We start from the raw sequence: 20488 nt of genomic DNA, 5'->3' as shown, positions 1-20488 counted from the left end.
TAAATAGTCTCCCCTAGGTCTCTATTTCTAGAAAGCACAGGTTTATTGTGAGAGGGAAACATTTAAAGAGGATTGAGGGGTAATTTTCCTGGGAACGGGTACCTGAGGAGCTGGTGGAGACAGATGTATTTACGGTGCTTAAAAGATGTTTGGATAAATACTTCGACAGGAAAAGGTATAGGAGATGAAATAACCTGTGCTTTGTGATTCTATGTAATATTTGATCATATTTCAAAAGATGTTACCCCATAATGACATAAAGTAATCCTTTGCCCTAAGGGCATGTTATTGTAATTGTTCGCAGTATTGTATTTGGTTACCCATTTCATTATGCCTTTCCTTTTAAATCTATTTGCTGACAAGGTGCAGGCATTGCTGACAAGTCCTCCCTAAAGGTGATGGTGAACTGCTGACTTATATTGCACATGCTTTTGATGCAACTGAGTGGCTTGTAAAGCATGTATCGGCCTGAGTGTGTAAAGAGAACTGCTTCTTCGCTAGTTTGGATTTTTAACAGATAGTATTATGTTCAGCATTAATGAAAACATTTTTTAAATATTTTGAAATGGATAAAAGATTATTTGCTTCATAAGACGTAGGAGCAGGATTAGGCTATTCAGCCCATCAAGTTTTCTCCAGCATTCAATCATGGCTGACTTATGATCCCTCTCAACCCTGTTCTCTTGCCTTCTTCCCATAACCTTTGATGCCCTTACTAATCGAGAACCTATTCAACTCCACTCCACTCAATGACTTGGCTACCACAGCTGCCCTTGGCAATGAATTCCACAGGTTCACCACCATTTGGCTAAAGAAAATCCTCTACATCTGTTCTAAAGAGACATCCTTCTGTTCTGAGGCTGTGCCCATGGTACTGGAGTCCCCTAATATACCAAACATCCTTTCTATCTAGGCCTTTCAATATTCAATAAATATCAATGTGATTTCTCCTTCATTCTTCTAAACTCTAGTGAGTATAGACCCAGAGCTGCTCAACATTAATCCTTTCTTTCCTGGAATAATTAATATAAACCCCCTCTGGGCTTTCTCCAATGCCAGCACAGCCTTTCTGAGAAAAGGGGCCCCAAAACTGCTCTCAATACTCCCCAAGTGTGGTCTGACCAATGCCTTATAAAGCCTCAGCATTGCACCCTTGCTTTCATATTCTAGTCCATTTGAAGTGAATACTAACATCAGAATCAGAATCAAGTTTCTAATCACTGGCGTGGGACGTGAAATTTGTTAACTCATTGCATTTGCCTTCCTTACCACCGCCTCAACCTGCTAGTTAACCTTTAGAGAATCCTACTCGAGGTCTCCCAAGTCCATTTGCTCCTCTGATTCCTGAATTTTCTCCCTGTTTGGAAAATGGTCTACACCTTTATTCCTTTTACCCGAAGTGCATGACCATACACTTCCCTGCACCGTATTTCATCTGCCACTTCTTTGCCCTTTCTCCTAATCTCTCAAGACTTAGAAGTCTAGGTCCTTATGCTTCCTCAACACTACGTGCCCCTGCACCTATCTTTACCCTCAGATTTGTCACCCTTCTATTAAATGCATCTCCTTGATTCACTTCAGCTGCTCATTTGTTTCACAGCTTCACCAATCTTTAAGTAAGGAAGCTTCTCATGAATTCCAAGTTTCGCTTCATGGTGACCTGGATTGATATCTTCTGGTAATGTTTTCCGCATAGTTTTGAGTTGAGAGGTAAAGGGCAGAAGTTTAGGGGTGACATGAGGGGGAACTTCTTTACTCAGAGAGTGGTAGCTGTATGGAACGAGCTTCCAGCAGAAGTGGTTGAGGCAAGTTTGATGTTGTCGTTTAAAGTTAAATTGGATAGATATATGGACAGGAAAGGAATAGAGGGTTATGGGCTGAGTGCACGTTGGTGGGACTAGGTGAGAGTAAGAGTTCGGCACGGACTAGAAGGGCCGAGATGGCCTGTTTGCATGCTGTAATTGTTATATGGTTATACATATCTTGAAGTATCTCTTCTGTGTACATTCCATGAAAAACCATTGAAGTTTAAAGATCTATATTTGGTCAACACTGGAGAGGCCAAGTCAGAAATTTATCAATAACCTCAAATCCCTCCAACGTTTTGTCAGGTAGCCAAATGCTGCCTCCTGGATCATCCACATTAAAATGCAGTTTCTCTACATCAGCTCACCCATACCAGATCTCAATCCAATCATATTTGGTTAGTCTGTTCAGTTAATGCCATCTGCAAGCAGAGCAAACTCTGCTTCTGTTCAGAGATCGGATGGGTTAGCCACATGATGATTGGCATCAGCATCATTACTGAGGTGGTAGCAGTCTTATTGTGTCTGCAATCAGCAAAGATTTCAGTGCCAATCTTCCCACCACAGCAGTTGACTCCTTGTCATGTTGTCTTTACATTTATAACCTTTTTCCTATAGCCATGTAAAATTTCTTTGTTCCTTCTTAACCTCCGAATTCATTGCTTGTGTGAAAGAGAGCTGCACCATAATTGAGTTACATCCATACAACAATTGTTGCCATAAATTAATTTAATGTAAAAAAACTAGTTTTGCAACCTCTTTCATGGTCTCCAAGCATGTGAATGTTATTGGTTGTCACTGTGTTACACCATTGGACAAGAAAGATCTCAATTAAGCACAGCAGGCTCTCACATACACAATGATTGCTGCCAATTTATTGGTTACCTTTAGTGATGCTGTTTGAAGAATAATAGTTACCTTAAATACTGGAGATCGTATCTCTTTGAAACTTTATTGGACCTAATTGAAAGAGATATTGGCCTTAATTTATCATCCCTTCTGTAAAGTGGCCTTGCTTGTATTATAACAAACTTCCAATAGTTTTATATAATTTTTTGTGAAGCAGATTCAATTTCACAATATCTCATCAATGGTGCCTTTACTTTTATGGCCCCCACTTTCATTTTTTGGGTAAAGGTTATGGTGAAATACTGTAGCAGCTTTGTCGTTCACTGATTCTAAAGCAACATGATTTTGGGAGGACATTTTTACATGATTCTAAAGCAACACCATCCTCTGGTAAGCTGATATCCTGTACAGCTGGCCTCACTAGAATTCCAAAATGGACCATTCTTTTTACATCCGCAAATGCTTTCGTCTATGTCAGAGTGACAGATGTATCCCCTCAGCATAGACAAAGTGCTCCACCCATGAGATGTCATCGGAATCGTGTAGGTGTCGAATCATTCATTCCATTTTGTCCTTTGTTTTCATTAATTGGTGATGTGTGTTTATTCTTTTCTTTACATTGGGATGCAGCCAGGACTATCAGCATGGCATTTTCCAATCGATTGGATTCAAAGAATTCCATGAATATCTGATCTCGGAAACTACCTCCAATGAAATAAGGGAAAAGCTACTGACCCAAGGTACATTCCTGTGCTTGTGTATTGAAAGAGTAATGTTCAGCTACACTTGGCAAAGCAGTGCATGAAAGCTCCCTTCTGGGTGTCTGAGGGAAATAGAGATACTTAACAAGCAGCGAATGTAGCAACAAAGCTCCACCAAAGCCAGATACACAAGTGCTCATACGTATCAGGAAGTTTCTACTGAGCTCCTAGGCAAACTAGGTATCTTTGCCTCTGGCAGATAAGATCAATTAATCTGCAGTGTATGTAATGTTTCACCTTTTGAAACGTAAGCTTCCGTAACAAAATTAGCAATTATTACCCTTCCCAAATTGTTGTTGTGTGAACCTTTGGACCACAGCAATCCTCTGGTTAAGAACTCCCATTGCATTGTTGGCTAGTGAGTTCCATGGGATGAAGTTCAGACTCCTATTCTGAATATAAGAATGTCAGAAATGGAGCAGGAGTAGGCCATCTGGTTACTCCAAATTGATTTTTTTTCCTCAGCTCTGTTTTCCAGTCCTTCCCCCATGTCCACTACTACTACTACGTCGACTCAGGCCTAGGGGGCCAGCGTTGGGCACGATGACGGACTCTCCACTTCTCCCTCTCCCTCATCAGTGTGTTCAGTTCATCTACATTAGCCGCGCTGCTGTCTTCTTGGAGCGTGTAGACCGTAGTCTTGGGAGGGCGCCCAGGGTTCATCCTCCCGTGCTTGGGCTCCCATATGATGACTAGGCTAGCAGATAGCTCGGGGTGGTGTAGACAGTGCCCCGCTAGTTGCAGTCTTCTCGCCTTGATTTTAGCGGAGAGCATCGGTAGGTCCCTTGATGCCCTTTGTGTTTGGAACTCGATTAATCTGTCCTTTGAGTAAAGATAACTTAGCCATAGCTCTCTAGAGTAGAGAATACCCCTCTGATGGAAGACATTTCTCCTTGTTTAAGTCATAATAGCTTACTTTTTATTCTAAAATTATTCCCCCCTCATCTTAGACTCATCAGCCAAGGCAAGCATCCTCCCTGCATTACTATTATGTCAAAACGTACAAAACGATGGAGGAGCACAGCAAATCAGGCAACAGAGGAATACTCAGTCGACATTTCGGGCCAAGGCCCTTCATCAGCACTGGAAAGGAGAGGGGAGGAAGCCAGATTAAGGTGGTGGGAGGAGGGGAAGGAGTGCAAGCTGGCAGGGGATATGTGAAACCAGGTGAGGTGGGGAAGGGAATGATGTGAGAGGCTGGGAGGTGATGGATGGAAGAGGTAAAGGATTGAGGAGAGTGGACCATGGAAGAAAGGAAAGGAGCAGGAGCACCCGGGGCCCCTCCTCATCTGAGCAGTCTTTGACTGATACTGTTGGAGTGGTGAGTGGTTTTGATCATTTACATGTTGTCTCACTCCTGGCAGGAATCACAGCACTGAAACAAGTCACAAAGCGTTATGCCAGAAAACAAAACAAGTGGGTCCGGAATCGCTTCCTGAAAAGTAAGTAACGGAATGTCTGAGGAAGAAATATGGGACCAAGTATGTTTTCTTAAACATCAAGTATGCCTTAGGACTTCTGTGAAGCTCTATATCACAATATCCCTGTTTAAAACCTGCTCAGGTATCTCGGCTTCATCCGAATGTCACTGCTTCATGGGGTTCTGGAAACCTATTCAATAGTAACTTTGTGAAGGAAATTTTAAGATTAAATATGAATAATCTGTAAAACTGTGGGGAGCAGTAAATGGTTGGGATGAATTGAATATGCCAGTCAAAGAGCCAGCACGAGCCATAACTCAGAATAAATCAGGTTTAAGTCGTTGTTTTTGTTGTTTTTTTGGCAGCAGAACACTGGAATACAGAATAATAAAAACTATACAGTGCATTGAAAAAATATTCAGCCCCTAACCCTTTGTTCACGTAAGTGAATATTACAACCAGGGATATTGATCTATTTAACTGAGAATTGTTATTTATGTTTTTTTTCACCTCGAGCCCAAAAGACGGGGAAAATTGGAAAGCATGAAAAACTAAAAATTCAAAAACTGGAATATCAGCAGTTCAAAAGTATTTATCCATCTATGCTCAGCATTTGAACCACCTCTCTCTCAGCTTTTACAGCCAGGAGTCTTTTTGGATAAGTCTCTATTAGCTTTGCAAGATGTGATGGAGCAAGATTTGCCTACTCCTCTTTGTAAGATTGCTCAAGCTGTGCCATGTTAATTGGGAGGCAGCAGTGGACAGCAATCTTGTGGGCTTGCCGAGAGATATTTGACTGGGTTAAGGTCAGGACTCTGACTGGATCAATTTTCTTCATTTGATACCACTTCACCTTTGCTCTGGCTGTGTGCTTTGGGTTGTTATCCTGCTGAAAGGTGAACTTCCTTCCCAGTTTAAGCTTTCTGGCAGAAGCTAGCAGTTTTTATCCAGGATCTCTCTGTATTTAGCAGCATTCATCTTCCCATCAACCAGATTTCCAGTTCCTGCTGCTGAAAAGAGTCCCCATAAGGTGATGCTACGGCCACCATACTTTACAATAGAGATGGTATTACCTGGCTGATGATTTACACCACACGTACCACTTAGTGTTGAGGCCAAAAATTTCCACTTCAGTTTCATCTGACCTCAAGACCTTCTTCCACATCTTTACAGTAATGCTTTGCTAAGTCTTTACAGGCAATAATATACTTTTTTTTTCCCTGATATCTCTAAGGTACTGCAATCTTGCTGTGAGAGCTTTTATTTTCCAGATAATTTTACTTTCCCAGCAGGATAGTTGAGAGTTGAGATTTAAAGTCTTTGCGTTTCACTTGTGCCTGTAGACCGCTGCACCTTCCCTGCCTCCATTTTCTTAAAGGGGAGAGGCACTCCTGACCCAAGTCTGCCATTTGGGGTCTGTTGATTTTGAGTTTTGCTGGATTTTTTTTAAGTCTTAAATGTTTGCTGAAGTAGCCAGGGCTGTGACTGTGGACTTCAGCTGTAGTAGTCCTAAACAAAACTATCTGATGATTCCCATGGGAGCTACATGCAAAGCTTTGCTGCTTATCAGCAGTATCTTAATCTTAACTCATGTAATTGGGAAAAGAGATTTTATTCATAGTTGTGCTGGTTTATCACTGTCACGTGCTGAGATACAGAGAAGAACTTAGTTTTACGAGTCAGACATAGAGATCATTTCAAAGTAAGTTCATAGTACAGGGGAAAAGCAATAATGAAGTGCAGATTATGGTGTTACAGTTACTGCCACAGAGAAAACGCAGCATAGGTAGACAATAAGATGCAGGAGCCATGATGAGGTAGATTGTGAGCTGAAGAGTTCAGCATTAATATTCAAGAGTTCCTTCCCAAATTACTACAGCGGGATAGAAACTTGGTGCGTGCTTTCAAGCTCTTGCCTAAAGGGAGGGGGAGAAGTGATACTGGGGTGTGAGGGGTTTTTGATTTTGCTCGTCGTTTCTCTGAGGCAGCGAATAGTGTTCAAAGGTTCATTTATTATCAAAATTATGTATGCAGTGTACAACTCTGAGATTCGTCTTCTCTAGATCAGGGGTCCCCAACCTTTTTTGCAACGCAGACCGGTTTAATATTGACAATATTCTTGCGGACCGGCCAACCCGGTGGCGGGGTGGGGTGGGGGGGGTGGTGGTAGGGTTTACCCCGAGAAAGACTACAATTACCATGAAGCCTTGCGCAGGCACCTGTGTCCGCATGCGTGTACGTGCTGATTTTTTTTCTACAAAACGTTTTTGGCAATTCTGTTTGGGGGGGGGGTGTTAATCACGACCGGAATATAGGTGATTAGTGGCTAATATACTCAATTTAGTTTCTAAAAGGGGTTATCTAACGAATTTAATATTAAACACACAGCACATGTTTTCCCCGTATGAACATATAAAATCATTGCAACACACCAATATCGCTGAATCAGTGGGAGCCCTGGGCTTGTTTCCCTGCAACAAGACGGTGCCATCGAGGGGTGATGGGAGACAGCGATACTCGAAGGGGGTTCCTTATGTCCAGTCTATTCCTCAATTTAGTTTTCGTTGCATTCATTGCAGAGATACGTTGGAAATGGAAGCAACGTTTTCAGTGCTTTCCTGGCTATCTCAGGATATTCAGCCTTGACTTTGATCCAGAATGCTGGCAGAGATGTTATGTCAAACATACTTTTCAGCCCGCCGTAATTTGCAAGTTCAAGGAATTGATCTCCTTCCCGTGCTGACATGGATGACGTGCGGGTAATGACCTCGCATGCGTAATGACCTTGCGTGCGTTCAAGCTCAACAGTGGGTGTGACAGGGAATGAGGAAAGGTGCAGCTGACTCCTATCGCCAAATCATATCATTTCCTCGCGGCCCGGTAGCACATGCTTTGCAGCCCGTACCAGCCCGCGGCCCGGTGGTTGGGGACCGCTGCTCTAGATAGCCACAAGACAAATGAAGCATGGAAGTCGTTCAAAGAAAAGTATCAACCTCCCCCCCCCACACAGGAGAAAAACTAACAAAATACAGAAAGAACATTGACCCCCCCCCAACCCCCTTCCCACGCGGAAAACAAACCTAACAGAATGCAACAAGAACATCGACCCTCAAACCGCTTCTCCTGCACAACAAAACGAGAAAGACCAGGTGAAAGCACAGAATATAAAAATCATAAGAATGAAAACTACAGTCCATGAACTCAATTGACCAATCGATAACACGGGGCCTCAGTAACATCCTCCAGCATCATTGAAAGAGAAAGACACCGAGGGACTTCCGGGTCATCAAGGGAATGGCGGCGTAAGGAAAAGGTCTCTCGACAAAAAAGAAGGTAAACTGCCCCAAAATCGAATTTAGACAAATACTTAATATTGCATAACTATATTAATAAAAGGGGCAAGGATGATGTCTAAGAACAAGAATAAAAAGTCCGCTTCGAAGGCTGATAAACATAAAGAGATGCAGCAAGGCGAAGGGCCTAGCTCTCCCACGGCAAGCCAGGACGGAGATAATGAGGGGGAATCGGTGACTATGTCTTTGATTCTCGGAGCGATTCGCGAGTTCCGACAAGATAACAGCAAACAGCTGGAAGATATTAAAGGAGAAATAGTAAAAACTAACTCACGGATAGATGAAGCCAAAGCGAGGATTGTTGGAATTGAAGAGAAGCTACAAAATGCCGAGGAAGTGATAGCAGAAATGCTGAAGCTACAAGACCAACTCCAGTGGAAACTAATAGATCAAGAAGGCTGCTCGAGAAGGGAAAATGTGAGGATCTATGGAGTTCCCGAAGGAACCGAAGGTAAACCCGGATTGATGATTCCCTTCGTGGAGAAGCTGCGTAGAGAGAACCTTGATATACTGGCCGCAAAAGACCTACAGATAGAAAGGGCTCACCGTGCGTTGGCACCACAGCCTCCGGCAGGCACCCAGCCCAGATCGATTCTGATCAGATTTCTCAGTTACAGAACGAAGGAAGAGGTGCTTAAAAGAGCATGGCAAAAGAAAGGTTTCATGTGGAACAACTGTAAAGTCAGTTTAGACCATGACTACGCACCGGGGATTCTTGCCAGACGGAAGGAATATACGGAAACACGGAGAGTCCTGAAGGAAAACAACATCAGATTCCAGACCCTGTATCCAGCTCGGCTGAGAGTCTTTTACGACGAAGGGACAAAAACTTACGCTACGGTGGAGGAGGCAACGTCGGACCTGGCGGACCGGGGACTACCTATTAAAGTTATCACCCAACCGGAGTCGCTACTGGAGAGGATTCGGCAGAAGTCGTGGCAGTTAGTGGGGCGAGGACGCTCCACTCGAACCAGAGTGTCAAACTACAAGGAAAAGCTGCAAATATTCAGACGCGAATGTACAGAGAATACAGATTAATTAAGAGAAATGACTGAAAAGAGTAAATCGGACTTAAAAGTAAAATGAAAACTGGTAATTGAAAATAATCTAGGCGGAATAACTTGAATGATAGCAATATGGTCAAGACATAAATAGGAGAAAATTCTCTATGATTATTCAAACTGCTGAGGGCCCTCTAACACAGGATGAAGATAGAGGTTATCCCTCTGGACTGAGGCGGGTCGGTGCTCAGGCCTCACTGGGGGAAGTCGGGGAAAATGTTCAAATGTTACACGTTCAAAAATGTCTAGGGTGTGGTTATATGTCTTGGTTTACTGTTGAGAAGGGATTGCTTACTGTTTGGTTAGAAAAGGAGAGTGTTTTTTTTCTACTAGAGAAAAATGCAAACTGAATTGGTAAAAATAATTTCCTATAATGTTAATGGGGTTTTGAATCCAATTAAAAGAAATAAGATTATGTCTAAATTGAAAAAAGAGAGGGCACAAATAGCTTTCCTCCAGGAAACACATATGAGCCAATCTGAACATGGAAAATTAAAAAGAATGGGCTTTAAGCATGTATTTTATTCATCATATAAATTGAGTCACAAAAGAGGGGTAGCTACTTTAATATCAAGTACTCTTAATTATGAACATATTTCAGAGACTAGAGACAAAGAAGGACGGTTTGTAAAAATCACAGGAAGAATAGAAGGTACAGAAATAACATTGCTGAATGTTTATGCTCCTCCAGGTAGTGAATGGTCATTTTATAGACACATTTTTGACCTAATGGTCAGTTCTCGAGGGGTAGTAATTTGTGGAGGGGATTTTAATATTAGATTAAATCCTATATTAGATTCTTCAAGAATAGTTACTCAGAATAAACCTCTGACTCGGAAAGTGAATTCATTGATGGAGGAGTTGGGAATTATAGATGTCTGGAGGGAATTACACCCTACTAGTAAAGATTATACATATTACTCTTTCCCTTATTCAGCCTATTCAAGGATAGATTATTTCTTTATCTTTAATACAGATAGACTCAGGATAAAAAACTGTAATATTGCAACAATTGATCTGTCGGATCATAGCCCAGTCTCTATGTCTCTAATCCTGGAAAGGAAAATGAGGAAAACACTATGGAGGCTAAACTCACATATACTTAATAACCCAAAAGTAATGGAGAGATTAAGGGGAGAAATCAAAGAATATCTAGACCTTAATGACACGGGAGAAACATCACCAGTGATTTTATTGGATACATTGAAAGCTGTACTGAGAGGGAAAATTATTTCCATTACTACTCACATGAAAAAAATCAATGCACAAAAACTAGCAGACCTTCAAGGAAAATTAAAACAACTTCAAGTTGGAGATAGCAACAAAAGTAATTCAAATCGAAAACAGGAAATTAGGAAATTGCAAAGTGAAATTGATGATATTTATACGTTGGAAATTTTCTTCACCTGAGACAAAAGAATTATGAAGTAGGAGGTAAATCAGCTAGATTATTAGCATATAAATTACGAAAACAAGAAGCAGACAATACAATTCATAAAATAAAGAATCCAAAGACAAAGCTTGTGGAGAGTACAATAGGGAAAATTCAAGAGAGTTTTGAAACGTATTATTGAGAGCTGTACTCCCAACCCCGGGCCCCCAATGAGCCCTATATAGACAGTGTATTGAATTTTTTAGATCTACGTAAACTTACAGATTTACAAAATGAAAGTTTATTAGAACCAGTAACTGTCAAAGAACTGAACGTGGCCATCTCTAGGTTAAAGGCTGGAAAGTCCCCGGGGTTCTGATGGGTTTACCTCAGAGTGGTACAAGTCCCTAAAGACACAGTTAGCCCCATTACTACTTAACACCTTTAATTGGATCTTGCAGAGAGGAGAAACTCCACCTTCCTGGAGAGAAGCGATTATTTCAGTTATTCTTAAAGAGGGTAAAGATAAACTAGAATGTGGCAATTATCGGCCAATTAGTGTTCTTAATTTAGATTACAAACTATTTACATCTATATTAGCGCGCAGATTGGAAAAGCTTTTACCTGGCCTAATCCATTTAGACCAGACTGGATTTATTCAACAAAGACAAACACAGGACAACATAAGGAGAACTCTGCACATATTAGAACAGGTTAATAAGAACGAGACAGAGACAATGGTAGTAGGATTGGACGCTGAGAAAGCTTTTGATTCGGTTAGTTGGGCATTCCTATACAGAGTGTTAGGAAGATTCGGCTTTCAAGAAAGGTTTATTAAAGTAATTCAGACTCTGTATGACAGCCCAACAGCCCGAATTAAGATAAATGGGGATCTCTCTGACTCCTTCATTTTAGAGAGAGGCACTAGACAGGGATGCCCAATTTCTCCTCTCCTTTTTGCGCTATATATTGAACCACTTGCCCAACTAATAAGACGGAGCGAAATCGTAAAAGGTATCAAGGTGGCAGGGATTGAACAGAAAGTGGCGTTATTCGCAGATGATGTTTTGGTCTCTCTGAGTGAACCAGAAAAATCATTTATAGGATTGTTTACACTGTTGGATGACTTTGGGAGAATATCAGGTTATAAAATAAATGTAAAGAAAACGCAAGTTATGTCCCTAAATTATACACCATCCAAAAAATTGCAGGATACATACGATCTTAAGTGGGAAGCTAGATCATTAAAATATTTAGGAATAACCCTGGATCTTTCAACACTGTCACAGGTAAATTATGGGCCATTAATCTCAGAGATAAAAGCAGATATGCATAGATGGAATCTTATCCCCTTTTTAAGTTTAAATTCAAGGATAAATACTATAAAAATGAATATTCTTCCTCGGTTATTATATCTTTTCCGTACTTTACCAGTGGAGGTGGATGATAATCAATTCAGGGAATGGGACAAATGGATTTCCCGCTTCATTTGGCAAGGAAGGAAACCTAGAATTCGATATAACACTTTACAGTTAGGGAAGGAAAGAGGAGGTATGGTTCTTCCTTGCCTGAGAAATTATTTTTATGCCTCACAGATAACCCCTCTGTTATATTGGTGTAATAGGGAATATAAGGCTAGATGGAAGGAAATAGAATTTGGATTAGTTGACAGTTTTCCTCTTCAGGCCTCAATAGCTGACAAAGGATTGATGGCCCAGTTGGAAAAATTTAATAATGCTTGGATAAATCTTACATTAAAAGTATGGCAGAAGGTGGTTAATTCATGTGGAATTAATAACATGCTAAAACTCTTTAGATGGTGTGCATATGATACCGAATTCCTTCCCAACAGAGGAGATAAAAGATTTGAGCTATGGATAAAGAAAGGTCTTACAACCTACCTCTCATTTATAGATAAAAGAGTATTACAAAGTTTCCAAATCCTACAGGACAAACATGGCCTAGAACATAATGACTTTTTTAGGTACCTTCAAATACGAAACTATGTTAACCAGAGTTGTAGATATACAGACCTATCAACAGTAGAATTAGAATTTTTCAAGATTCTGAATTCGGCTTGCAGTTCAATACCTAGTAAATCAGTTTCTCGCCTATATAATGCACTCTCCCATGCTAAAAATGTAAATACACTGTATATTAAAGAGAAGTGGGAGAAAGAAGCGGGGTTGGTACTTTCAGAGGAGGCTTGGGGGAAAATCTGCAGCTTTCAATGGTCCTCGACTAATTCTTTGACTTGGAGAAAACATTGTTGGAAAAACATTGTAAGATACTTCAAGACCCCATATCAGGAAAAATATAAAGATACAAATGTGATGTGTTGGAGAAGGTGCGGCTCTAAGGAGGCAAATCATTTTCATATTTCCTGGGATTGCCCTAAATTAAGTCTATTTTGGGAAGGTATTCATAGAACATTAGTTAAGGTACTTAGGTCCCAGATACCTCTGAACTTTGAGACGCTCTATTTGGGGCATGTATTGTTCCTTGAACAGAAGGAAGATATAAAGTTGCTGCAGGCCCTCTTAGCGGCAAGTAAGAAATCAATCACTAGAAAATGGCTAAATCCAATACCACCTACATTAGAAGATTGGTACAAAATTATCTTGGAAATATTTAAAATGGAAAAGTTGACCTACTCCCTGAGAACTCAAAAAGAAACATTTTATCAAATCTGGAATAAATGGATTGAATATATAACCCCAATGCGAGCAGACTTTAGATGACTCTCCTAATGATTTATATTGCTCTTCTCATCAACACAGTAATATTGCTAACGTAAGCACCCCTAGTCTAAATGTTTGTTGTTTTTTTTTGGAAAATAGAGAATTAACACAAGTAAAGGGAAAGATTTGGGAAAGGGATAAAAAAATGAAAAAATTAAGTAAATAAGTACATAGGGATTGGATAATTATGTCTGCGGGCAGGAACAAGCACGAACAAATTGGGATATAAACACCTACAATGGTTGGTATATAGGCTTGTATGCAACATTTTGGACCAGTGGAAATGGTCCAGAAGGGTTGTATGGAAACTATTATTACCATTTTTCTTAACAACTAATTTCATTACTTAGCCTAATAGGTTAGATTTACCACAGTACATAATTATCTATTTAAATGTTTATTTTGCTTTTATATCATCTCAATGTGTACTTAAGAATGTATAAATAATTGTAGTTTTATACATATAAAAAATGGAAAAGGTTATATGTGTGAAAAAAGTACATGATAATTGTGAACTCCTTATCCAAATAAAAATAAAATTAAAAAAAAAGAAAGAGAGAGACACCACGTGAACGCAGAGGCCTGCCCGCCTCTTGATAACTATCATCAAAGAGCCTTGGTTCGCAATGCTGTTGGTCGCTTCAATTGGTTGCATGATTTGTATTTTTTTCTTGCACATCAGGTGCTTGTCTTTAATTTTCTTGCTCTGTGGCTACCTGTGAGCAAGCAAATCTCATGGTTGTATAATTTATACGTTCTTTGATAATGTACTTGAATCTTGTTAGAGTAATGGATCCCGCAACCCATCTGGGTCGTAGAAGTGCTGTACAGATGAGCGCTGCACCAGTTGCCTCCACCTCTCACGGTTGTGGGCAAGTGCCTGGGCTGTAGCAAAGCTCTCTCCAGTCCACTCTGCAATGTTATCTGCCCATTTCTTCCTCTGCCTTTTTCTTTTTCCCTGCACCATTCCCTGAAGAATGGTCTTTCAGAGTCCACTCGATCTTGTTATGTGGCCATACTATCTCCGTTTCCTCTTCTTTACTGTGGACAGTAGATCTTTGTAGTGTCTTGTGCTGAGTGATAGTTCTTTGTACTTCTGTATAGGAGATGCTAAGGGGACTTCTGAAACATCTCATTTCTGCTGCCTGGATCTTGCAGTTCTGCTGTCAAAGTCTATGATTTACATAAATACAAGAAAATGGTGAGCACAGAATCAGGTTTATTATCACCGGCATGTGACGTGAAATTTGTTAACTTAGCAGCAGCAGTTCGATACATGATCTAGAAGAGAAAAAAAATGAACATAATAATAACAATAAATAAACAAGTAAATCAATTACAATATATGTATATTGAATAGATTTTAAAAAGTGCAAATAAACAGAAATACCATGTATGAAAAAAAGTGAGGTAGTGTCCAAGGGTTCAATGTCCATTTAGGAATCAGATGGCAGAGGGGAAGAAGCTGTTCCTGAATCGCTGAGTGTGTGCCTTCAGGCTTCTGGCATGCCCTGGGTGCTGGAGGTCCTTAATAATGGACGCTGCCTTTCTGAGACACTGCTCCCTGAAGATGTCCTGGGTACTTTGTAGGCTAGTGCCCAAGATGGAGCTGACTAGATTTACAACCCTCTGCAGCTTCTTTTGGTCCTGTGCAGTAGCCTTCTTCCCCCTCCCTTACCAGACAGTGATGCAGCCTGTCAGAATGCTTTCCACAGTACAACTATAGAAGCTTTTGAGTGTATTTGTTGACATGCCAAATCTCTCCAAGCTCCTAATGAAGTATAGCCACTGTCTTGCCTTCTTTATAACTGCATCGATATGTTGGGACTAGGTTAGATCCTCAGAGATCTTGACACACCCAGAAACTTGAAACTGCTTACTCTCTCCACTTCTGATCCCTCTACGAGGATTGGTGTGTGTTCCTTCGTCTTACCCTTCCTGAAGTCCACAATCAGCTCTTTCGTTTTACTGATGTTGAGTGCCAGGTTGTTGCTGCAGCACCACTCCACTAGTTGGCATATCTTACTCCTGTATGCCCTCTTGTCACCATCTTAGATTCTACCAACAATGGTTGTATCATCAGCAAATTTATAGATGGTATTTGAGCTATGCCTAGCCACACAGTCATGTGTATATAGAGATTAGAGCAGTGGGCTAAGCACATACCCCTGAGGTGCGCCAGTGTTGATCGTCAGCGAGGAGGATATGTTATCACCAATCCACACAGTATGTAATCAATGTGGCTATGATGTATTCCACTGGGCGCATCCCAGGACCAGCATCATGATGCCTTGTGCTCTCCAAGAGTGTTCACAAGCACCATGTTGCAGCTGGTGAACTCAAGTAGGCGTAATCCTCACTCATTGGATATGACATTACAGGAGGGGCCGCAGAATTCCTTCCAGTCTTTCAGTGTGTCTGCACCCACCTTGGCATTCCAGTCCCCCAGATGATTAGAATGTCCTTTTTGTCCACCTTGTCAATGATACCCTGGAGTTAGGAGTAGAATTCCTCCTCTTGTCCATCTTCATAGTCCGTTGTTGGCACGTAGGCCTGTATTACTGAGACGTTGAAAGATGCTGCTCTAAGGTGGATGGAAATAAGCTTACTGGATACTGGGCAGCACCCCAATACTGAGTTCTTGATGCTCTTGTTGACCAGAAATCCTAAACCATTGGCATGTTTGTCAAGTTCTCCACTGTATGTTCTCCTCAGTAAGATGTTCACCAAGGTTTCTCCAAATGACTTCAGAGCTCCACGATGTGCCAGGTATATATCTCTCTATTTCATCGGCGAGCTCCTGCATTTTCCCTCCTTGGGCAAGTGTTCTCACGTTCCTTGTGGCTAATGATGTGTAGTCTCTCCCACGGATCCCAAAGTTAACAAATTTTATGTTGCATGCCGGTGATAATAAACCTGATTCTGATTCTGATCTTCCGTGATGAGCAGCATCCGTAGCACCTCCGCCCTGGTGTGCAATGGATGGCGCAGTCCTCGGTGACCTAGGCGGCGACCCATCCGGTATGGGGTCTGTTGCTGTGTGCATCATGTATTGAAATTAAAGTTTTGTGTTTCTGGGCAGTACAAGAACAAGGAAATCTCATGTTCAGGTGATTTGATCTCTTAATCTTGACATGAGTACATCTTCAGTTTAATATAAGACCATGAAACATTGGAGCACAATTAGGCCATTCAGCTTGTTGAGAATGCTCTGCCATTCCATCATGGCTGATTTTTCATCGCTCTCAATATTCTCCTGTCTTCTCCCAGTAACCATTAACACCTGACTAACCAAGAATCTATCAACCTCAGCTTTAAATATACCCAGTGACTTGGCTTTTACAGCTGTCTGTGGCAATGAATTCCACAGATTCAACACCCTCTGTCTAAAGAAGTTTCTTCTCATTTCTGTACTAAATGGATGTCCCTCTATTCTTAGGCTGTACACTCTGGTCCTAGATTCCCCACTTTAGGAAACATCTTCATGTCCACTATAGTTAGGCCTTTCATTATTCAGTGGGTTTCGATGAGATCTTCCCTCATTCTAAATTCCAGTGAATACCGGCCCAGAGCCACTTTGGTATCCACCTTATGTATGGTACTCCATTCAGCCCTAGAATGCAAACTTCCATCATGAAAACACGTGGAAAAGTACTTTAGCTGTAGTGTCTCAGTTAGTTTGAAAGGATCTTTGATGTTTTCTCGGCTTTCATTGGCCACAAGGAAAACCACGAAAACAATAAATAGGCTTTGTCCCTTAAATGAAACATTTGATGATAGGAACATAGAGAAACATAGAAAACCTACAGCACAATACAGGTCCTTCGGCCCACAATGTTGTGCCGAACATGTACACACTTTAGAAATTACTTAGGGTTACCCATTGCCTCAATTTTTCTAAGCTCCATGTATCTATCCAGGAGTCTCTTAAAAGACCCAATCGTATCTGCCTCTACCACCGTTGCCAGCAGTCCATTCCACACACTCCCCACTCTCTGCATAAAAAAAACTTACCCCTGACATCTCCTCTGTACCTACTTCCAAGCTGAGCACAAACTGTCACAAAGGAGAAAATCTGCAGATGCTGGAAATCCAAGCAACACACACAAAATGCTAGAGGAACTCAGCAGGCCAGGCAGCATCTATGGAAAAAAAGTAGTCGACATTTCAGGCCGAGACCCTTCACCAGGGTGAGTCAGAATTAGAAGGTGGGGGAGGGGAGAGAGAAACACAAGCTGACAGATGAAAGCGGGAGGGGACGGGGTGAAGTAAGGAGCTGGGAAATTGATTGGTGGAAGAGATACAGGGCTGGAGAATGGGGAGTGATAGGGGAGGACACAAGGCCATGAGAGAGAGGAAAAGGGGGAGGAGCACTGGAGAAGTGATGGACAGGCAAGAGAGAGAGAGGAAAAAGGGGACGGGGAATGGTGAAGATGGTGGGGTGGGGTGTGGCCATTACTAGAAGTTCGAGAAATCGATATTCATGCCTTCAGGTTGGAGGGATGAGACCACACTCAGGTTGGGCATGTCAATCCATGGCTTCTTCTCCTGTCGCAATGAGGCCACACTCAGGTTGGAGGAGCAGCACCTTGTATTCTGTCTGGGTAGCCTCCAACCTGATGGCATGAACATCGATTTCTCAAACTTCCAGAAATGGCCAAGCCTTCCCCCCACCCTTCACCATTCCCTGTCCCCCTTTCCCTCTCTCTCCTCATCTCCTTGCCTGTCCATCGCCTTTCTCTGGCACTTCTCCCACTTTTTCTTTTTCCACGGCCTTCTATCCTCTCCTATTAAATTACCCCTTCTCCAGCCCTGTATCTGTCACCAATCAACTTCCCAGTTCTTTACTTCACCTGCCTCCCTCCCAGTTTCACCTGTCACCTTCTATTTCCTCCTCCCCTCCCCCCACCCGCTAACTCTGACTCCTCATCGTTTCTTCTCCAGTCCTGCTGCAGGGTCTCGGCCTGAAACATAGACTGTACTCTTTTTCCATAGATGCTGCCTGGCCTGCTGAGTGCATACTGTGGCGGCTTCCTTCTCTGGGCAGAATGTTAGGGGCCTTTGGTGGTCCATGTCTCATATTTGTCCTTGTAGAGCCAGAGCCATGCATTCATGCAGCAAGACTCAGTGTTAAATAGCAGAACTGTACTTTTAGTGGACAGAAGTGTAACAGGCGGTATTAAATCTGAGGTGCTGAGTTTGACCACTACAACTGACCAGACCTCAAGAGCAGGAATGTAAGGTGAGGTTTACAGCTGACGCAGGTCAGGAGCAATTCAGCGATTCAGGAACAGCTCCTTCCCCTCTGCCATCCGATTTCTAAATGGACATTGAATCTTTGGACACTACCTCACTTTTTTTTTAATATACAGTATTTCTGTTTTTGCACTTCTTTTAATCTATTCAATATGCGTAATTGATTTACTTGTTGATCTATTATTATTTTTATTTTTTATTATTATTATTTTCTCTGATAGATTATCTATTATATTGAATTGCTGCTGCTAAGTTAACAAATTTCACATGCCGATGATAATAAACCTGATTCTGATTCTGAAACACAGGATTCAGAAATCTGCTCTTCTGGATTGCTTAAATCTTAGATTAAACCATTTAATTGTTTTCTTTGCAGTTTAATAATTAATTACTTGCTCCTCTGTATTAGTTTTTATATTCAAGTTTAACATGCTTCCGTGGCTATCTAAAGTATAACTCTGGAAAGCTCTGGCTTCTTTGTTCTGCATTAAATGCATAAGTGTTTTCTCACTGGTTAACTTGAAACTGCAGTATTCAAATGAGTACTGGTTAATTGGTTAACCCTTATCTATAGATTTGAATGACTTTTTTCTTATCTCTGTGGTATAAAAATATCTGTTCTACACCAGACCCATCTTTAATTTCTCTCTCTTCTTCAACTTGTAGACCACTATCCCTGTTCGTTCAATTTTCTCCTGCTTTATCAACTCTTAATAATACAAATGTGAAGCAACAAGTTTTGTTCCTTGTTCCTGACTTCTGAAAGATTAAAACAACAGAAACCATTTGGATGGGAAGCTTTTGGATTTTAAAGGAATAGAAGGGTCGGGCAGATTTGAAATTTGGGCGTTCAAGTATGGGAATGAGGGTGAGGAAAATCAAGGAAGACTGTTGGGTGAAGAGTTCAGGATATGATGTTTTGAGGGAACACAATACATTAGGGATCAGTGATGTAGAGAACAACAAAAGCTATCAACGCTTGCAGTAGGAGCTGGACCAGCTGGAAAAATAGCTGAAAATTGGCAGTTGGAACCTAATGAGGTGAAGCACTTTAGGAGGACAAACCAGGGTAGGATAAACACAGATAATGGTAGGGCAAAGAGGAGTGTTGTTAAACAAAGAGAATTTGGAAAACAGTTCTATAATTCCTTGAAGAGCATTACAGGCAGATGGGATAGTAAGGAAAGCTTTTGGCATATTGGCCTTTATAAATAGAGTCACGAGTACAGGAGTTGGTATATTATTTTAAAGTTGTATAAGATTTTGGTGTAAAAGAATTTGGAGTATTGTATACAGTTCTGTTCATACACCCACAAGACAGATATCAATAAAATTTAAAGAGTACAGAGACATTTCACAGGGATGTTGCCAGGAATTCAGGACATGAGTTATGAGGAAGAGTTGAATCGGTTCGGACTTTATTCCCTGGAGTGGAGGAGAATGAGGGAAGATTTGACAGAGGTATAGAAAATAATGAGGGGTGTAGATAGGGTAAATGCAAGCAGGCTTTTTCCACTGAGGTTGGGTGAGACGAGAAGTAGAGGTCATAGGTTAAGGATGAAAGGTGAAATCTTTAAGGGGAGACTGAGAGGCAGTTTTTCATTCTGTGGAGTAAGTGCGGAACGAGCTACCAGTGGAAGTGTTGGATATGCATTGGATTGCAACATCTAAGATAATTTTGGATAATACATGGATGGGAGGGGGATGGAGGGCTATTGTTTAGATGGGACTAGGCAGAATAATAGTTTGGCATGACTTAGAAACTAAAACTTCATGTTACTTTTTCCAAAGAGAATTTGCTACGAACACAATTACAATCTGTTGCATGTCTGTCTGCATTTGAAGTGTTCACGTAGAGAACTGGAAATA

At 41.2% G+C, this 20488-nt stretch overlaps 1 protein-coding gene across 1 annotated transcript in view; it reads left to right on the top strand.

The window, feature by feature from the left end:
• trit1 (tRNA isopentenyltransferase 1) overlaps positions 1-20488 on the top strand; it is a 48433-nt gene that overhangs the window by 16335 nt on the left and 11610 nt on the right. Inside the window, exons 7-8 of the mRNA XM_063033633.1 lie at positions 3285-3394; positions 4780-4857. Of these exons, the coding sequence (XP_062889703.1) occupies positions 3285-3394; positions 4780-4857 (188 nt within the window). The remainder of the gene's footprint in view (positions 1-3284; positions 3395-4779; positions 4858-20488) is intronic.

Source organism: Mobula hypostoma, chromosome 26 (assembly GCF_963921235.1).
Source record: "Mobula hypostoma chromosome 26, sMobHyp1.1, whole genome shotgun sequence".
Lineage (NCBI taxonomy): Eukaryota > Metazoa > Chordata > Chondrichthyes > Myliobatiformes > Myliobatidae > Mobula > Mobula hypostoma.
Note: the sequence above shows the minus strand (reverse complement) of the source record. Positions and strands in the feature narration are given on the sequence as shown.